The sequence below is a fragment of the Trichomycterus rosablanca genome, chromosome 16 (genome assembly GCF_030014385.1).
Source record: "Trichomycterus rosablanca isolate fTriRos1 chromosome 16, fTriRos1.hap1, whole genome shotgun sequence".
NCBI classification, from domain to species: domain Eukaryota; kingdom Metazoa; phylum Chordata; class Actinopteri; order Siluriformes; family Trichomycteridae; genus Trichomycterus; species Trichomycterus rosablanca.
Window position 1 is genome coordinate 21,910,196 of NC_086003.1, and position 16,999 is coordinate 21,927,194.

The following is a 16,999-nucleotide window of genomic DNA, read 5'->3' on the forward strand; positions in this document are numbered from 1 at the left end:
GCCAAAATGAGACACCCCCTTTTTAAGTATTATAGTTAAGTGTTTCAGCCACACCATGGTCCAAAAAGACATGTGTTATGCACTCAGGCAACACACAAATCTAATATCACACCAACACTAGCCTAAGACCTTGGTTTTAGTCTAATCAGTGCCACCAGCCTAGTTGGACACTCTTCAGACACACTCAGCTATGTCTAAAGGATGGAAATCCAGCTGGGGTATCACTTAATTACTGCTGCAACACTGACAGTCTGGTCAAGATGCCCGAACAAGTGGTAGAAAGAGTACTTCAGTGGTCCACTGTGCGTGTTGCAGCACAATGTAGGAAACTGTAACGTTGATAAATAGTGGAAAGAAAAGCCTGATGGATTTGCACTTGTCGGAAGGGTAGTGTGGTAGTCTGGGAGTCCTCCTCCTCATCTAGTGTGGATGCTTTGCATGAGAAAGAGGTGGTGTGTGGATGGGCATTGTAGTGGAACTTTTCGGTCAGAAAGCAAACAGCAAACTCATACACGAGAGGTTCTTTTCAGCTGGATTGAAGTTTATTGAAGCACAATTGTGGATTCTTGCATAAAGGTATACCGCAGTAAGGGCAGTTGTAGCCTAGTGGTTAAAGTACTGAACTAGTAATCAAAAGGTCGCTGGTTCAAACCCCACCACTGCCAGATTGCCACTGTTGGGCCTTTAAGCAAAGCCCTTAACCCTAAATTGCTTAGATAATATCCTGTCACAGTACTGTAAGTCGCTTTGGATAAAAGCATCTGCTAAATGCCAATAATGTAAATGTAAATGTTGTCTGCATTTGCTTTCTGACTGAAACGTTCCACTACAGCATGTCTAACTGTAAATATTAAGTCAAACAACACATGCTTTGGAGAAACTCATACTACATACACCGACCATGCATAACATTTATGCCCACCAACAGGTGAAGTGAATAACACTGATTATCCCTTCATCATGGTACCTGTTAGTGGGTGGGATATATTAGGCAGCAAATGAACATTTTATCCTCAAAGTTGATGTGTTAGAAGCAGGAAAAATGGGCAAGCGTAAGGATTTGAGCAAGTTTGACAAGGACCAAATTGTGATGGCTAGACGACTGGGTCAGAGCATCTCCAAAACTGCAGCTCTTGTGGGGTGTTCCCGGTCTGCAGTGGTCAGTATCTATCAAAAGTGGTCCAAGGAAGGAACAGTGGTAAACCAGCGACAAGGTCAATTGTGGCCAAGGCTCATTGATGCATGTGGGGAGCGAAGGCTGGCCCGTGTGGTCCGATCCAACAGACGAGCTTCTGTAGCTCAAACTGCTGAAGAAGTTAATGCTGGTTCTGATAGACGCAGTTTGTTGCGTATGGGGCTGCATAGTCGCAGACTGCCCATGCTGACCCCTGTCCACCGCCGAAAGCGCCAACAATGGGCACATGAGCATCGTAACTGGACCACGGAGCAGTGGAAGAAGGTGGCCTGGTCTGATGAATCACGTTTTCTTTCTCACTAACCTGGGGAACACATGGCACCAGGATGTACTGTACTATGGGAAGAAGGCAAGCTGGCGGAGGCAGTGTGATGCTTTGGGCAATGTTATGCTGGAAAAACTTGGGTCCTGCCATCCATGTGGATGTTACTTTGACACGTACCACCTACCTAAGCATTGTTGCCATCTTGGTGCCAGATACCACAGCACACCTTCAGGGGTCTAGTGGAGTCCATGCCTCGACGGGTCAGGATGGTTTTGCCAGCAAAAAGGGGACCAAGAAAATGTTAGGAAGGTGGTCATAATGTTATGCCTGATCGGTGTACTTTTTTGTTTATAAATATATTAAGTCAAAGCATAGTAATTAAAATTATTGAATACCCTACTTGCACTGTATTTTACAACACATAGCTATAACATTGATTGTGTGCATTGTGCCAGGTTCTGTGAGGTGGCCAAAGAGAATGGCATGGATGTCTTCCGCGTATTTGACTCTCTAAACTACCTGCCTAACATGCTCCTGGGCATGGAGGCTGCGGGCGCAGCAGGAGGCGTGGTGGAGGCAGCTATTTCTTACACCGGCGACGTCTCAGACCCCATGAGACAGAAATACTCTCTGGATTACTATCTGAAACTGGCTGATGAACTGGTGAAGGCTGGCACTCACATTCTTTGCATCAAGGTGTGGAAAATTGTGTTTATATTTATATATAGAATGCAGAATATCATCGACAGCCTGGTGCCAATTGCTTTTTGAACACTCGGTTCACTCTTTTCTTCTTTTTGCATGTTTCCTTGCTGTTGCTTTTCCTTCTTCACCACCACCCACTCGTTTTCTAGTGCTGATCTGCTGTCTGTCTCATACACACAAATGCATCCACAACGACACACACATACACACAAACGCCCACGCACACACTCTCAAACACCTACACGCTCCTTATTTTGCGCTTCTCTAATTGTTTTCTAGGATATGGCTGGTCTGCTAAAGCCCGAAGCTAGCCGTTTGCTGATTGGCGCACTGAGAGATCGTTTTCCTGACACACCCATTCACGTACACACTCATGACACGGCCGGTGCTGGCGTTGCTGCTATGTTAGCCTGTGCCGAAGCCGGAGCCGATATCGTAGATGTGGCCGTGGACTCCATGGCGGGCATGACTTCTCAGCCCAGCATGGGTGCCATTGTAGCCTGCACCAAGGGAACTGAGCAGAATACAGGTAAGATCTGAGCTAGTTCAGCTCAAAATAAAACATGTTTAATTGTGTTTAATTTGGCCTTGATGTTTTTTGTGGGACTGTGTCAGAGTTTAGTGTGAAGGGTTATATTTAGAGCTTTTAGGCTTTTATTTATATCTCCACAAACGTGAAGTATTTTTATGGTGCTAATAATACCAGAAGGCCGTAAACAGAAGTGACATTTATTTGTGTTCTTTTATGTGTATCAATATTCACATCAGCAGTTATTTAAATTTAGTTCTTTATTCTGTAATTGAAACAAAAATCTTGCAGATAGGTAGGTTATCTGCTAATCATAATTTAGCTTAGTGTTACTTATATATATATACACTTACATATATATATATATATATATATATATATATATATATATATATATATATATACAGGGGTTGGACAAAATAACTGAAACACCTGGTTTTAGACCACAATAATTTATTAGTATGGTGTAGGGCCTCCTTTTGTGGCCAATACAGCGTCAATTCGTCTTGGAAATGACATATACAAGTCCTGCACAGTGGTCAGAGGGATTTTAAGCCATTCTTCTTGCAGGATAGTGGCCAGGTCACTACGTGATGCTGGTGGAGGAAAACGTTTCCTGACTCGCTTCTCCAAAACACCCCAAAGTGGCTCAATAATATTTAGATCTGGTGACTGTGCAGGCCATGGGAGATGTTCAACTTCACTTTCATGTTCATCAAACCAATCTTTCACCAGTCTTGCTGTGTGTATTGGTGCATTGTCATCCTGATACACGGCACCGCCATTGGATGCACATGGTCCTCCAGAATGGTTCGGTAGTCCTTGGCAGTGACGCGCCCATCTAGCACAAGTATTGGGCCAAGGGAATGCCATGATATGGCAGCCCAAACCATCACTGATCCACCCCCATGCTTCACTCTGGGCATGCAACAGCCTGGGTGGTACGCTTCTTTGGGGCTTCTCCACACCGTAACTCTCCCGGATGTGGGGAAAACAGTAAAGGTGGACTCATCAGAGAACAATACATGTTTCACATTGTCCACAGCCCAAGATTTGCGCTCCTTGCACCATTGAAACCGACGTTTGGCATTGGCACGAGTGACCAAAGGTTTGGCTATAGCAGCCCGGCCGTGTATATTGACCCTGTGGAGCTCCCGACGGACAGTTCTGGTGGAAACAGGAGAGTTGAGGTGCACATTTAATTCTGCCGTGATTTGGGCAGCCGTGGTTTTATGTTTTTTGGATACAATCCGGGTTAGCACCCGAACATCCCTTTCAGACAGCTTCCTCTTGCGTCCACAGTTAATCCTGTTGGATGTGGTCTGTCCTTCTTGGTGGTATGCTGACATTACCCTGGATACCGTGGCTCTTGATACATCACAAAGACTTGCTGTCTTGGTCACAGATGCGCCAGCAAGACGTGCACCAACAATTTGTCCTCTTTTGAACTCTGGTATGTCACCCATAATGTTGTGTGCATTGCAATATTTTGAGCAAAACTGTGCTCTTACCCTGCTAATTGAACCTTCACACTCTGCTCTTACTGGTGCAATGTGCAATTAATGAAGATTGGCCACCAGATGAAACCTCCCACACTAAAATGACAGGTGTTTCAGTTATTTTGTCCAACCCCTGTATATACACCGATCAGCCATAACATTAAAATCACCTCCTTGTTTCTACACTCACTGTCCATTTTATCAGCTCCACTTACCATATAGAAGCACTTTGTAGTTCTACAATTACTAACTGTAGTCCATCTGTTTCTCTACATACTTTTGTAACCTGCTTTCACCCTGTTCTTCAGTGGTCAGGACCACCACAGAGCAGGTATTATTTAGGTGGTTGTAGATGTAAAGTCAGAGACGATCGCTCATCTATTGCTGCTGTTTGAGTTGGTCATCTTCTAGACCTTCATCCGTGGTCACAGGATGCTGCCTATGGGGCACTGTTGGCTGGATATTTTTGGTTGGTGGACTATTCTCAGTCCAGCAGTGACAGTGAGGTGTTTAAAAACTCCATCAGCATTGCTGTGTCTTATCCACTCATACCAGCACAACACACACTAACACACCACCACCATGTCAGTGTCACTGCAGTGCTGAGAATCATCCACAACTCAAATAATACCTACTCTGTAGTGGTCCTGTGGGGGTCCTGACCATTGCAGAACAGGGTGAAAGCAGGCTAAAAAGGTATGTAGGGAAACAGATGGACTACAGTCAGTAATTGTAGAACTACAAAGTAGAAACAAGGAGGTGGTCATAATGTTGTGCCTGATTGGTGTATATACTTCAAAAGTACAAAAGAATCTATATTTTACTACTGCTTGTATCTCTAATTGTTTGTCATCGAAGCTCAGCACTCACACTTATGCCAGGGTGGTTTTCAGGGGGCGGACAGTGTGTGATTTTTTTAAATTAATTCATTCTCATGCTGCACACATTGGTTGCCACCTCTTTGTTTTGCAGAAGAATACTTGCCCTTGCATTAATGTCACCTGTTATAAAGCACCCCCATCAGTCCAAGTGGCACATTCCAAATAACCACGCACACTCCAGCAATGGCATTTTTGTAACCACATGCACTTGTGACTGTTTGCTTAATTAAAACGGCTGTTTGGTTGTTTCTGTCTCTTTTCACAAATGCTTCTCTGTGTTTATTTTCACCTTTTGTTGAGGTAAAAGAGTGTCAACTAACACAGAAGTAACACAGAACAGAGCACATAAGACAAAAGAGCGTAATGATGAATATAGGATGTAGGGCTCAGAGAAAGCGAGTGAGGAGAGTAAGTAGTAAGTAGAAAACACATTATGGGGGTAACAAGCGATGTCAGGTTGTAGTGACATCTTTTGGACATGGTCTGTGATCCTGTGACCATTTCTTAATTGTGGCAGTACAGCCACTAGTGGCACTTAACCTCCACTTATGAGCTGTCACCTTGTCCTACTGGGTGGGGGGGTGGGTTTGGGGGTGTGTGTGTGCATGCATGCCTGTGTATGTGTGTGTGTCTGTGTGAGTGTGTGTGCGCAAGAGAAAGACCAGTGGAGTAGGGTAGGTAGCATGGTGTTTATTTCATAGTCAAACTCGCTCAAATCCTTAGCCAAAGTGGGCCTCAGGCTAGCATGTGAAGTTGCTGCCCACTCCTTCACACCAGCCGGGGAAGAAGGTCCTGGGTTCGATCCCCAGGTGGGGCGGTCCGGGTTCTTCCTGTGTGGAGTTTGCATGTTCTCCCCGTGTCTGTGTGTGTTTACTCCGGGTACTGCTTCTAACACATCAACTTTGAGAATAAAATGTTCACTTGCTGCTTAATATATCCCACCCACTATGCCGTAATGAAGCGATAATCAGTGTTATTCACTTCACCTGTCAGTGGTCATAATGTTATGCCTAATCGGTGAGCGTTATATATTGTAACACACAATTTACAGTAAATAATTTGCCCCTTCCTGATTGTTCCTCCACCCTTCTTTTTTGCAACCTGTCTAAACACAAAGAACAGTTTTTTGAATAAAAGTGCATTGTTCCCTTTGTTATTCAGTCTATAATTAGACTAGAAACACCAGACTTAATTACTACCAGCTCAGTGGAATCTAAACTCCCCTTAAATAGAACCTTTCTAGCAGGGTTTTTTTTTTTTTTTTTTTTTTTTTTTTTTTTTTAAATTTATGTATTTTCTCCCAATTTGTCTTCTGTTGCTGGGGGATCCCTGATTGCAGTCAAGGTGGGTGCTGCTCACGCCTCCTCCAACCCTTAGGTGCCTCTCTATCTGCCAATCAGGGTCCTTACAACGCGTTTGAAGACCCCACCCACATAGTCTGGTCACGCCACCCTAGCAGAACCGTGTCTGCTGCAGGCACTGTCAATTATGCCCGCTAGATGGTGCCCAGCCGACCACTGGCAACACCGATTTAAACCGATGAGTTCAGAATCTTGGTGCTGGTGTGCTAGCGGAATATCCCGCTGCACCACCTGGGTGCCCCTTTCTAGCAGTTATGAAGTAGAATAAAGTCTTCCTCCATGCAAATTCAGAATGGATGAGAAAGTTATTCAACCTTTTCATGTTGAATAACTTTTTCTTAAGAGGTGACTTGTTACAAAGTCACCTCTTAGGCTCCTGGACTCCTAGAAACCACAGTGAGAGAAAATATCTTTGAATTGAGAAAACTGGTGGTGAATCCTCCCAGGTTATGTCATCCTATTAAAATCAGTCACCTCTGAGCTCCTGGACTCCTAGAAACCACAGTGAGAGACAATATCTTTGAATCGAGAACTGGTGGAGAATCTTACCAGGTTATGTCATCCTAATCAAAGTCACCTCTTACGTTACAAAGTCACTTCTTAGGCTCCTGGACTCCTAGAAACCACTGTGAGAGACAGTATCTTTGAATTGGGAAAACTGGTGGTGAATCTTTTCAGGTTGTCATCCTACCAAAAATTTCCCAATAGCCCACTGAGCACTCATCTGGTAAATGCAGGCAGAAATGCAGCTGGTAGTATAATGGTGTGGGAATGCTTTGCTCATTTAGGTCCTGGACGACCTAATAAGACCACAAGTTGTTTTCTATTAGAAAATTCTAAAGAAAAGGTCTTGTCTTAAATCCAAGATCTGAAACTTAAGCTTTTTTGGCTTAGAAAATAGGATTCTATTTCAATGATCCTACAGTTGCTTAGTCGAAGTCCCGAACCCACTGAGATGCTGAGGCGTGACGTTAGACTGACAGTTTATGCTTGAATGTGCTCTATTCCCCAGAGATGAGTAATGTGAAAGACTAATCTCTTGCTATCAGAGGCATTTGGTGGCAGTTGTTGCTAAAAATGAAGGTAAAGGTGTTGCATGAGATTTTTCTTATTTGATGATATAAATTATTATTAAACTGTTTTTCTCCTTAAGTGTGATTACCTGAAACCATTAAGTGTGATTAGTAGGAGCCAAATGCTTTTTTACATAATGGTGCTGCACTGTATTTTCTAAGGTTCTGGGTTTGATCCTTGCTTTTGCACACTCTTTTTGAGGCTTCTGCGTCCTTAACTGCATTTTTAAAAGCTAGAGAAGAGAAGTACTTGCAGAGTATAATTGGCCTACTTTAACTAAAGAATATCAGTGGGAATGTGAATTAGGCAGCCAGACCACAAACTTAAATTACTTTACAGGACTTTCTACATGAACAAATTAATAATTCATCATTTTAAGATGATCTTGGACTCAGCAGATTTTGTCTTTGATAATCTTATTAAAGAACTACACTGATCAGCCACAACATTACAACCACCTCCTTGTTTCTACACTCACTGTCCATTTCATCAGCTCCACTTACCATATAGGAGCACTTTGTAGTTCTACAATTACTGACTGTAGTCCATCTGTTTCTCTGCATACATTTAGCCTGCTTTCACCCTGTTCTTTAATGGTCAGGACCCCCACAGAGTAGGTATTATTTAGGTGGTGGATCATTCTCAGCTCTACAGTGATAATGACATGGTGGTGGTGTGTTAGTGTGTGTTGTGCTGGTATGAGTGGATCAGACACAGCAGCACTGCTGGAGTTTTTCAATATCGTGTCCACTCACTCTCCACTCTATTAGACACTCCTAACTAGTTGGTTCACCTTGTAGATGTAAAGAGACGATCGCTCATCTGTTGCTGCTGTTTGAGTTGGTCATCTTCTAGACCTTCATCAGTGGTCACAGGATGCTGCCCGCGGGGTGCTGTTGGCTGGATATTTTTGGTTGGTGGACTTTTCTCAGTCCAGCAGTGACAGTGAGGTGTTTGAAAACTCTTATCCACTCATACAGCACAACACACACTGTCACCGCAGTGCTGAGACTGATCCACCACCCAAGTAATGCCTACTCTGTAGTGGTCCTGTGGGGGTCCTGACCATTAAGGAACAGCATGAAAGGGGGCTAACAAAGCATGTAGAGAAACAAATGGACTACAGTCAGTAAGTGTAGAACTACAAAGTGCTTCTTTATGGTAAGTGGAGCTGATAAAATGGACAGTGAGTGTAGAAACAAGGCGGTGGTTTTAATGTTATGGCTGATCAGTGTATAATGATATGACTCACGTCCTATGACTGTTAATACTGTATGATACTGGGGAAAAAATAATTCCTGTTTGCCCCCGCATTTCATTCTAATTTTTACATTAAAATAAATATACATTAGATTCAGTCCATTTCAGCTTCCATCTGCATTAGTATTATATAAAATTATCTTATTCATCTCCACTTAATCTTTTTTCAGTATAAAATTGTGGGTGTGTGACATTGGATGAGAGAATCACATCAGAGCTTTCGACACAATGAGGAGGCGTTCGCTGCTTTGTTGATTTGGTTTTGTCGATCCCCACCAGATCCGTTCCTGTGGCCCAGACTTCGGTTTCCGCTTCTGGAGATGTTGCCTAGGCGATCAAATTGTCAGGAGGCTTCGGTTTATATGAGCCAATGTTGCTATCAGCACTATCCTTCCTGCACGACAATTTAATGCCTGGCATCCGCCCTTGCATCAGCACATCACTTTGCGTTTCAGACTCTGCACTTTTATAGGCCATTAGAAAGCTCGTGCTCGTGCGTGCGGCTCACGCAGTGGTTCAGACAAAGCAGCAGTAAAGAAAATTCTCGTGAGATACGTTTTTATGCTTTAAAGCCAAAATTACACTTTCCAGATGAATACAAAAGGGCCCTGTGGTGTGTAATAGATTAAGGGCCAGCAAAGATAATGCACACAACATGAACCTGAACAGCATGGTAATAGCTGCCGTTAAACCAGGTTATAATCCGTTCCACAACAGAAAGAGATGTGTGTATTTTGGTGTGTTCATGTAATGCAGCTTGGCTTTTTATGATGTGCGGTTCTTCAGGGCACACGCTTTTGTTGTATCTGGCATGTTTGATTTTCTGCTGCTGACCTCTTTTGAGATCATTTTTTGTAGTTTGAGTGGTTTGGATCTTGCAAATATTAGTGAATAAAGTCTAGGTTATCTGGGTCTTGTGTGGTTATTGTGGACTAGAGAAATGCCAAGCGTGCAGAGAATTCTTAATATAAGAGTAGTTTTATTGTAGCCTTTTGTAAATACACCGATCAGCCATAACATTAAAACCACACATTGTCCATTTTATCAGCTCCACTTACCATATAGAAGCACTTTGCAGTTCTACAATTACTGACTGTAGTCCATCTGTTTCGCTGCATGCTTTGTTAGCCCCCTTTCATGCTGTTCTTCAATAGTCAGGACTCTCCCAGGACCACCACAGAGCAGGTATTATTTAGGTGGTGGATCATTCTCAGCACTGCAGTGACACTGACATGGTGGTGGTGTGTTAGTGTGTGTTGTGCTGGTATGAGTGGATCAGACACAACAATGCAGATGGAGTTTTCAAACACCCCAATGTCACTGCTGAACTGAGAATAGTCCACCAACCAAAAATATCCAGCCAACAGCGCCCCGTGGGCAGCGTCCTGTGACCACTGATGAAGGTCTAGAAGATGACCAACTCAAACAGCAGCAATAGATGAGCGATCGTCTCTGACTTTACATCTACAAGGTGGACCAACTAGGTAGGAGTGTCTAATAGAGTGGACAGTGAGTGGACATGGTATTTAAAAACTCTAGCAGTGCTGCTGTGTCTGATCCACTCATACCAGCACAACACACACTAACACACCACCACCATGTCAGTGTCACTGCAGTGCTGAGACTCATCCACCACCCAAGTAATACCCGCTCTGTGGTGGTCGTGTGGGGGTCCTGACCTTGAAGAATAGGGTGAAAGCAGGCAAAAAAATATTTAGAGAAACAGATGGCTGCTGTCAGTAATTGTAGAACTTCAAAGTGCTTCTAAGAACATGCAAAATTATGAATAATTTAGATGTTTACCATTTATTGTAAGCTGTAGCCTAGTGAATAAGGTACTGGACTAGTAATCAGAGGGTTGCTGGTTTAAGCCCCACCACTGCCAGGTTGCTGCTGTTGGGTCCTCGAGCAATGCCTCTAACCCTCAATTGCTCAGATTGTATACTGTAACTGTAATGTCGCTTTGGATAAAGGCAGCTGCTAAAATGTAAATGTATAAGGCCGCTCAGGTGGCGCAGCGGTAAAAACACACACTAGCACACCAGAGCTGGGATCTCGAATACATTGTATCGAGTCTCATCTCTGCCTGCCGGCTGGGCTGAGCGGCCACATGAACATATTCATATAGGGGTGGGGCATTAAGCCGGATAGGGACTCTCTCATAACTGAATGCAACTACGACCTCTGCTGGCTGGTTGATGGCGCCTGCACAGGGACGGGAAGGAGTGCGTTGATCAGGGTGTGTCAGAGCTGGTCCACAGCTGATCTCGTCTAGTGTGGGTGACAAAATGCATACGGCTGCTGCCCACATGTCCACGAGGGGGCATGGGTTAGCTTAGTTCTCCTCAATCAGAGCCGGCGCCGGCATTAGTGGAGAGGAAGCGTGATGCAATTGGGCGATTGGACACGCTAAAAAGTCGGGAGAAAAAGGGGAGAAAATGCATAAACAAAATATTTTTTGTAAATGTAAATAATATTATGAAAAGATTCAGGGTATCTGGGCAGATCTCAGAGCTAAACCCTTAGATGCCATTGCATAATGAAACTGTCACTGCAACACAGGGACTCCAGTTAAGGTCTAGACAAATCTTAAGGATAATTAAAGCCAACAGTTTGCTCCAGGCCTAATGTTGTTGTACTTGTCAATATGGGTGATCAAGCGTAGATTTATAAATAAAATGGTTATATCTGTTCAGTAATTGTATCTAATTAGACCTGTATGGTAGCTGTACCAGATTAAAAAACGTAAGTACAAGGTCAGTGCTACCAAAGAAACTGTATTGTGTGTATATCCTTCATTCTTAAAACGAATGAATCCCAAGAAACTTAGCTGCTGCCATTGTGGCCCTGTTAATGCTGATGAATACACTACACGCTTCCTTAATTCTAATGTGACTTCTGTTATTTTCTTTCTTCTTAGGTATTGGAGGTCGTTAAGACACTGCTTAGTGAGCTCGCTGCCCTTATTTCAGCTTGCCTGTTGTTGATTAGTCCAATTACTTCAGTATCACCAACAAATTTGATGATGTGCGTCGTGGCTGTGCAGGGCAATATGTTTGTAAATGAACCATAAGAACAGCCTGTGGCTCGGGCACATACCCTGAGGCACAACAGTAACTGGCAAAATTATTTTCTTTATCATTTTATTCTATTTATCTTTTTCTAATAGGAAGAATGTGAAGTACAGACTTGCGTTTGTGGGAAATAGCTTTTGCCAAGTTCTGTTGTAAGAACAAATTCCTAAGTACTTGAAAAAGGAAATATTCTTAACTTTTTTCCCCAATTTTCTCCCCTAATCTAGTCGTATCCAATTACCCTGATTGCGTTACGCTTCACCTCTACCGATAAAACCCTCCACTGCTAACTGAGGAGCTTCTTAACTGACACACGCCCCCTCCGACACGTATGCAGTACCGACTGCATCTTTTCACCTGCACGAGGCGAGTTCATATGCGGATCAGCCTTGTGCACGGAAGAGCCATCTTATACTGCTAATGCAAGTTAATAGGGCAGTGCTAACTCAGCGGTTAAGGTACTTAACTAGTAATTACAGGGTTGCTGGTTCAAGCACTACCACTGCCAAGTTTTCACTGTTGGACCCCTTAGCAAGGTCCTTAATTCTCACTTGCTCAAATTGTGTTCAGTCATAATTGTAAGTCGATATGGATAAAAATGTCTGCTAAATGCCACAAATTTACATTTTCGGCGATGAGCAGTAAATGTATAGCGTCTTACAGTACTGTAACATTACACCGACAAGGCATAACATTATGACCACTGACAGGTGAAGTGAATAACACTGATTATCTCATCACGGCACCTCTTAGTGGGTGGGATATATTAGGCAGCAGGTGAACATTTTATTCTCAAAGTTGATGTTAGAAGCAGGAAAAATGGGCGAGCGTAAGGATTTGAGCGAGTTTGACGAGGGCCAAATTGTGATGGGTCAGAGCATCTCCAAAACTGCAGCTCTTGTGGGGTGCTCCCGGTCTGCAGTGGTCAGTATCTATCAAAAGTGGTCCAAGGAAGGAACAGTGGTAAACCGGCGACAGGGTCATGGGCGGCCAAGGCTCATTGATGCACGTGGGGAGCGAAGGCTGTCCCGTGTGGTCCGATCCAACAGATGAGCTACTGTAGCTCAAATTGCTGGAGAAGTTAATGCTGGTTCTGATAGAAAGGTGTCCGAATATACAGTGCATTGCAGTTGCAGGGCTGTTTTGGCAGCGATCTGTGTATATTGTCTAAGCAATTGAGGGTTAAGGGCCTTGCTCAAGGGCCCAACAGTGGTAACCTGGCACTGGTGGTGCTTGAACCAATGACCTTTCAATTACCAGTCCAGTATCTTAACCACTAGGCTGCAACTGCCCTTAAAACAAATGCTATTACGTTTACATTTGTGGCATTTAGCAGATGCTTTAGTCCAAAGCGACTTACAATTATGACTGAATACAATTGAGGGTTTAGGGCCTTGCTCAGGGGCCCAACGGTGGCAACTTGGCGGTGGTGGGGCTTAAACTTGCAACCTTCTGATTACTAGTCCAGCACCTTAACCACTGAGCTACCACTGTCCCCGTAAACAAATGTAAATGTAAAAAACTAGTTATAATATGACAGGATATGTTGAAATTATAAAACCAAACCCACTACAGAAAAAGTACCCTGACAGGTTAATGCATTCTTCCCCTCCAACCCTCTGCTTCTGAAAAACTTGTTTTTGACAACCTTTTTTTTTTTCTTAGGTTCGTGTTGACATCCACACCTTTTTCTGTTTGTCACCCCTGGGCCCCAGACACTTTTTTACCTATATTAAGGTTTTAGGCACAGGATTGAAACACTGTGAAACAGACAGACAGATCCTCTTGCAGATACACTATGTTGCCAAAAGTATTCGCTCGTCTGCCTTCACACACATATGAACTTGAGTGATTCCCATTCTTAATCCATAGGGTTTAATATGATGTCGGCCCACCCTTTGCAGCTATAACAGTTTCAACTCTTCTTGGAAGGTTTTCCACAAGGTTTAGGAGTGTGCTTATGGGAATTTTTGACCATTCTTTCTGAAGCGCATTTGTGAGGTCAGACACTGATGTTGGACGAGAAGGCCTGGCTTGCAGTCTCCGCTCTAATTCATCCCAGTGGTGTTCTATCAGGTTGAGGTCAGGCTAGTCAAGTTCTTCCACACCAAACTCGCCATGCAGCTGCTCGGCCATGGAAACCCATTCCATGAAGCTCTCTACACACTGTTCTTGAGCTAATCTGAAGGCCACATGAAGTTTGGAGGTCTGTAGCAATTGACTCTGCAGAAAGTTGGCGACCTCTGCACACTATGCGCCTCAGCATCCGCTGACCCTGCTGTTATTTCTAGTGGCTACCACTTCGTGGCTGAGTTGCTGTCGTTCTCAATCGCTTTCACTTATGTTATAATACCACTGACAGTTGACTGTGGAATATGTAGTAGCGAGAAAATTTCACGACTGGACTTGTTGCACAGGTGGCATCCTATCACAGTACCACGCTGGAATTCACTGAGCTCCTGAGAGTGACCCATTCTTTCACTAATGTTTGTTTTATACACCTGTGGCCATGGAAGTGATTGGAACACCTGAATTCAATGATTTGGATGGGTGAGTGAATACTTTTGGCAATATAGTGTATTTGTCATAACAGAAACCAAGGGGATGAAAGGCATGTAGAAAAAAAATGCGGCTATTCATGCAAGAAGGCAGTGTAAAAGCTCATCACATCTTGTTCTTGCTATACATTCAGTTTTCAGGTTGCAATTTACCTTTGATGCATTTTTCATCTTATAATGATATGTTTTCTCATGCAATGCACAGTTTATCTAAGATTCATTTACAGTTCTTTCTTACCTTGTGTGTGTCTCTCTCCTTCTCCCTTACTTATTTATTATGATTAAGACATGTGGAAAAGTAGTCTGTGAGCTGATGTGCATTTGACAGTTGTGTATTAATGAAAATGTATTACATAGCAGTAGATTTGTCAGTAACACCTACAGTGTACTGCTTTAACTTGCCCGGGTACCTTCTCTGTAGTATGTTTGGTTTTATAATTCCAACCAGGGGCGTAACTACCGGGGGGGCAGGTGCACTGGGGTCCATGCATGGTGGGGCCGTCCGCGACATGAACTCAACCACCCACCGCACTGCCCCCCCTTTGGCTGCACTTGTCAGGTTGTTATTATTACATTACAATATTGTAGCGGCGATATGTGAATGACATTCAGTTTAGCCAGTCAGAATGCAGCACCCGGTTTATACATGTGCGTTCGGACATTCTGCAGTTTGTTAGTTTTGTATATGAGACTTGCCATATGTGTGTGTATACAGTGGGGTCAAAAAGTATTTAGTCAGCCACTGATTGTGCAAGTTCTCCTACTTAGAAAGATGAGAGAGGTCTGTAATTTTCATCATAGGTACACTTTAACTATGAGAGACAAAATGAGGGGGAAAAATCCAGGAAATCACATTGTAGGATTTTTTAAGAATTTATTTGTAAATTATGGTGGAAAATAAGTATTTGGTCAATAACAAACAAGCAAGATTTCTGGCTCTCACAGACCTGTAACTTCTTCTTTAAGAAGCTCTTCTGTCCTCCACTCGTTACCTGTATTAATGGCACCTGTTTGACTTTGTTATCTGTATAAAAGACACCTGTCCACAGCCTCAAACAGTCAGACTCCAAACTCAACCATGGCCAAGACCAAAGAGCTGTCAAAGGACACCAGGAAGAAAATTGTAGACCTGCACCAGGCTGGGAAGAGTGAATCTACAATAGGCAAGCAGGTTGGTGTGAATAAATCAACTGTGGGAGCAATTGTAAGAAAATGGAAGACATACAAGACCATTGATAATCTCCCTTGGGGTCAAGATCTCATCCCGTGGGGTCAAAATGATCATGAGAACGGTGAGCAAAAATCCCAGAACTACACAGAGGGACCTGATGAATGACCTGCAGAGAGCTGGGACCAAAGTAACAAAGGCTACCATCAGTAACACACTACGCCGAGAGGGACTCAAATCCTGCAGTGCCAGGCGTGTCCCCCTGCTTAAGCCAGTACATGTCCAGGCCCGTCTGAAGTTTGCCAGAGAGCGTATGAATGATCCAGAAGAGGATTGGGAGAATATCATGTGGTCAGATGAAACCAAAATGGAACTTTTTGGTAAAAACTCAACTCGTCATGTTTGGAGGAAGAAGAAGAACCCAAGAACACCATACCTACTGTGAAGCATGGGGGTGGAAACATCATGCTTTGGGGCTGTTTTTCTGCAAAGGGGACAGGACGACTGATCCGTGTTAAGGGAAGAATGAACGGAGCCATGTATCGTGAGATTTTAAGCCAAAACCTCCTTCCATCAGTGAGAGCATTGAAGATGGAATGTGGCTGGGTCTTCCAGCATGACAATGATCCCCAACACACCGCTCGGGCAACGAAGGAGTGGCTCCGTAAAAAGCATTTCAAGGTCCTGGAGTGGCCTAGCCAGTCTCCAGACCTCAACCCCATTGAAAATTTGTGGAATCCGTGTTGCCCAGCGACAGCCCCAAAACATTACTGCTCTAGAGGAGATCTGCATGGAGGAATGGGCCAAAATACCAGCTACAGTGTGTGCAAACCTGGTGAAGACTTACAGGAAACGTTTGACCTCTGTCATTGCCAACAAAGGTTATGTTACAAAGTATTGAGTTGAACTTTTGTTATTGACCAAATACTTATTTTCCACCATAATTTACAAATAAATTCTTTAAAAATCCTACAATGTGATTTCCTGGATTTATTTTTCTCATTTTGTCTCTCATAGTTGAAGCGTACCTATGATGAAAATTACAGACCTCTCTCATCTTTCTAAGTAGGAGAACCTGCACAATCAGTGGCTGACTAAATACTTTATGGCCCCACTGTGTGTGTATATATATATATATATATATATATATATATATATATTGTTGAGGGGGGCCCAAATCTTTTTTTTTTTTGCACAGGGGCCCATGAACTCCTAGTTACGCCACTGATTCCAACATATCCTGTCACATTATGACAAATTCAAACACATTATCACCAAATCGACTTAAATTTATGACTGAACACAATTTAAGAAAATGAGAATTAAGGACTTTGCTAAGGGGCTCAAAAGTGGAAACTTGGCAGTGGTAGTTCTTGAACCAGCAATCCTCTAATTACTGGTCTAGTACCTTAACTGCTGAGCTAGCACTG

At 43.3% G+C, this 16,999-nt stretch overlaps 1 protein-coding gene across 1 annotated transcript in view; it reads left to right on the plus strand.

Moving 5' to 3' along the window:
* Positions 1-16,999, plus strand: part of pcxa (pyruvate carboxylase a) — a 221,871-nt gene that overhangs the window by 193,259 nt on the left and 11,613 nt on the right. The window contains exons 15-16 of the mRNA XM_063011646.1: positions 1,916-2,156; positions 2,445-2,694. Of these exons, the coding sequence (XP_062867716.1) occupies positions 1,916-2,156; positions 2,445-2,694 (491 nt within the window). The remainder of the gene's footprint in view (positions 1-1,915; positions 2,157-2,444; positions 2,695-16,999) is intronic.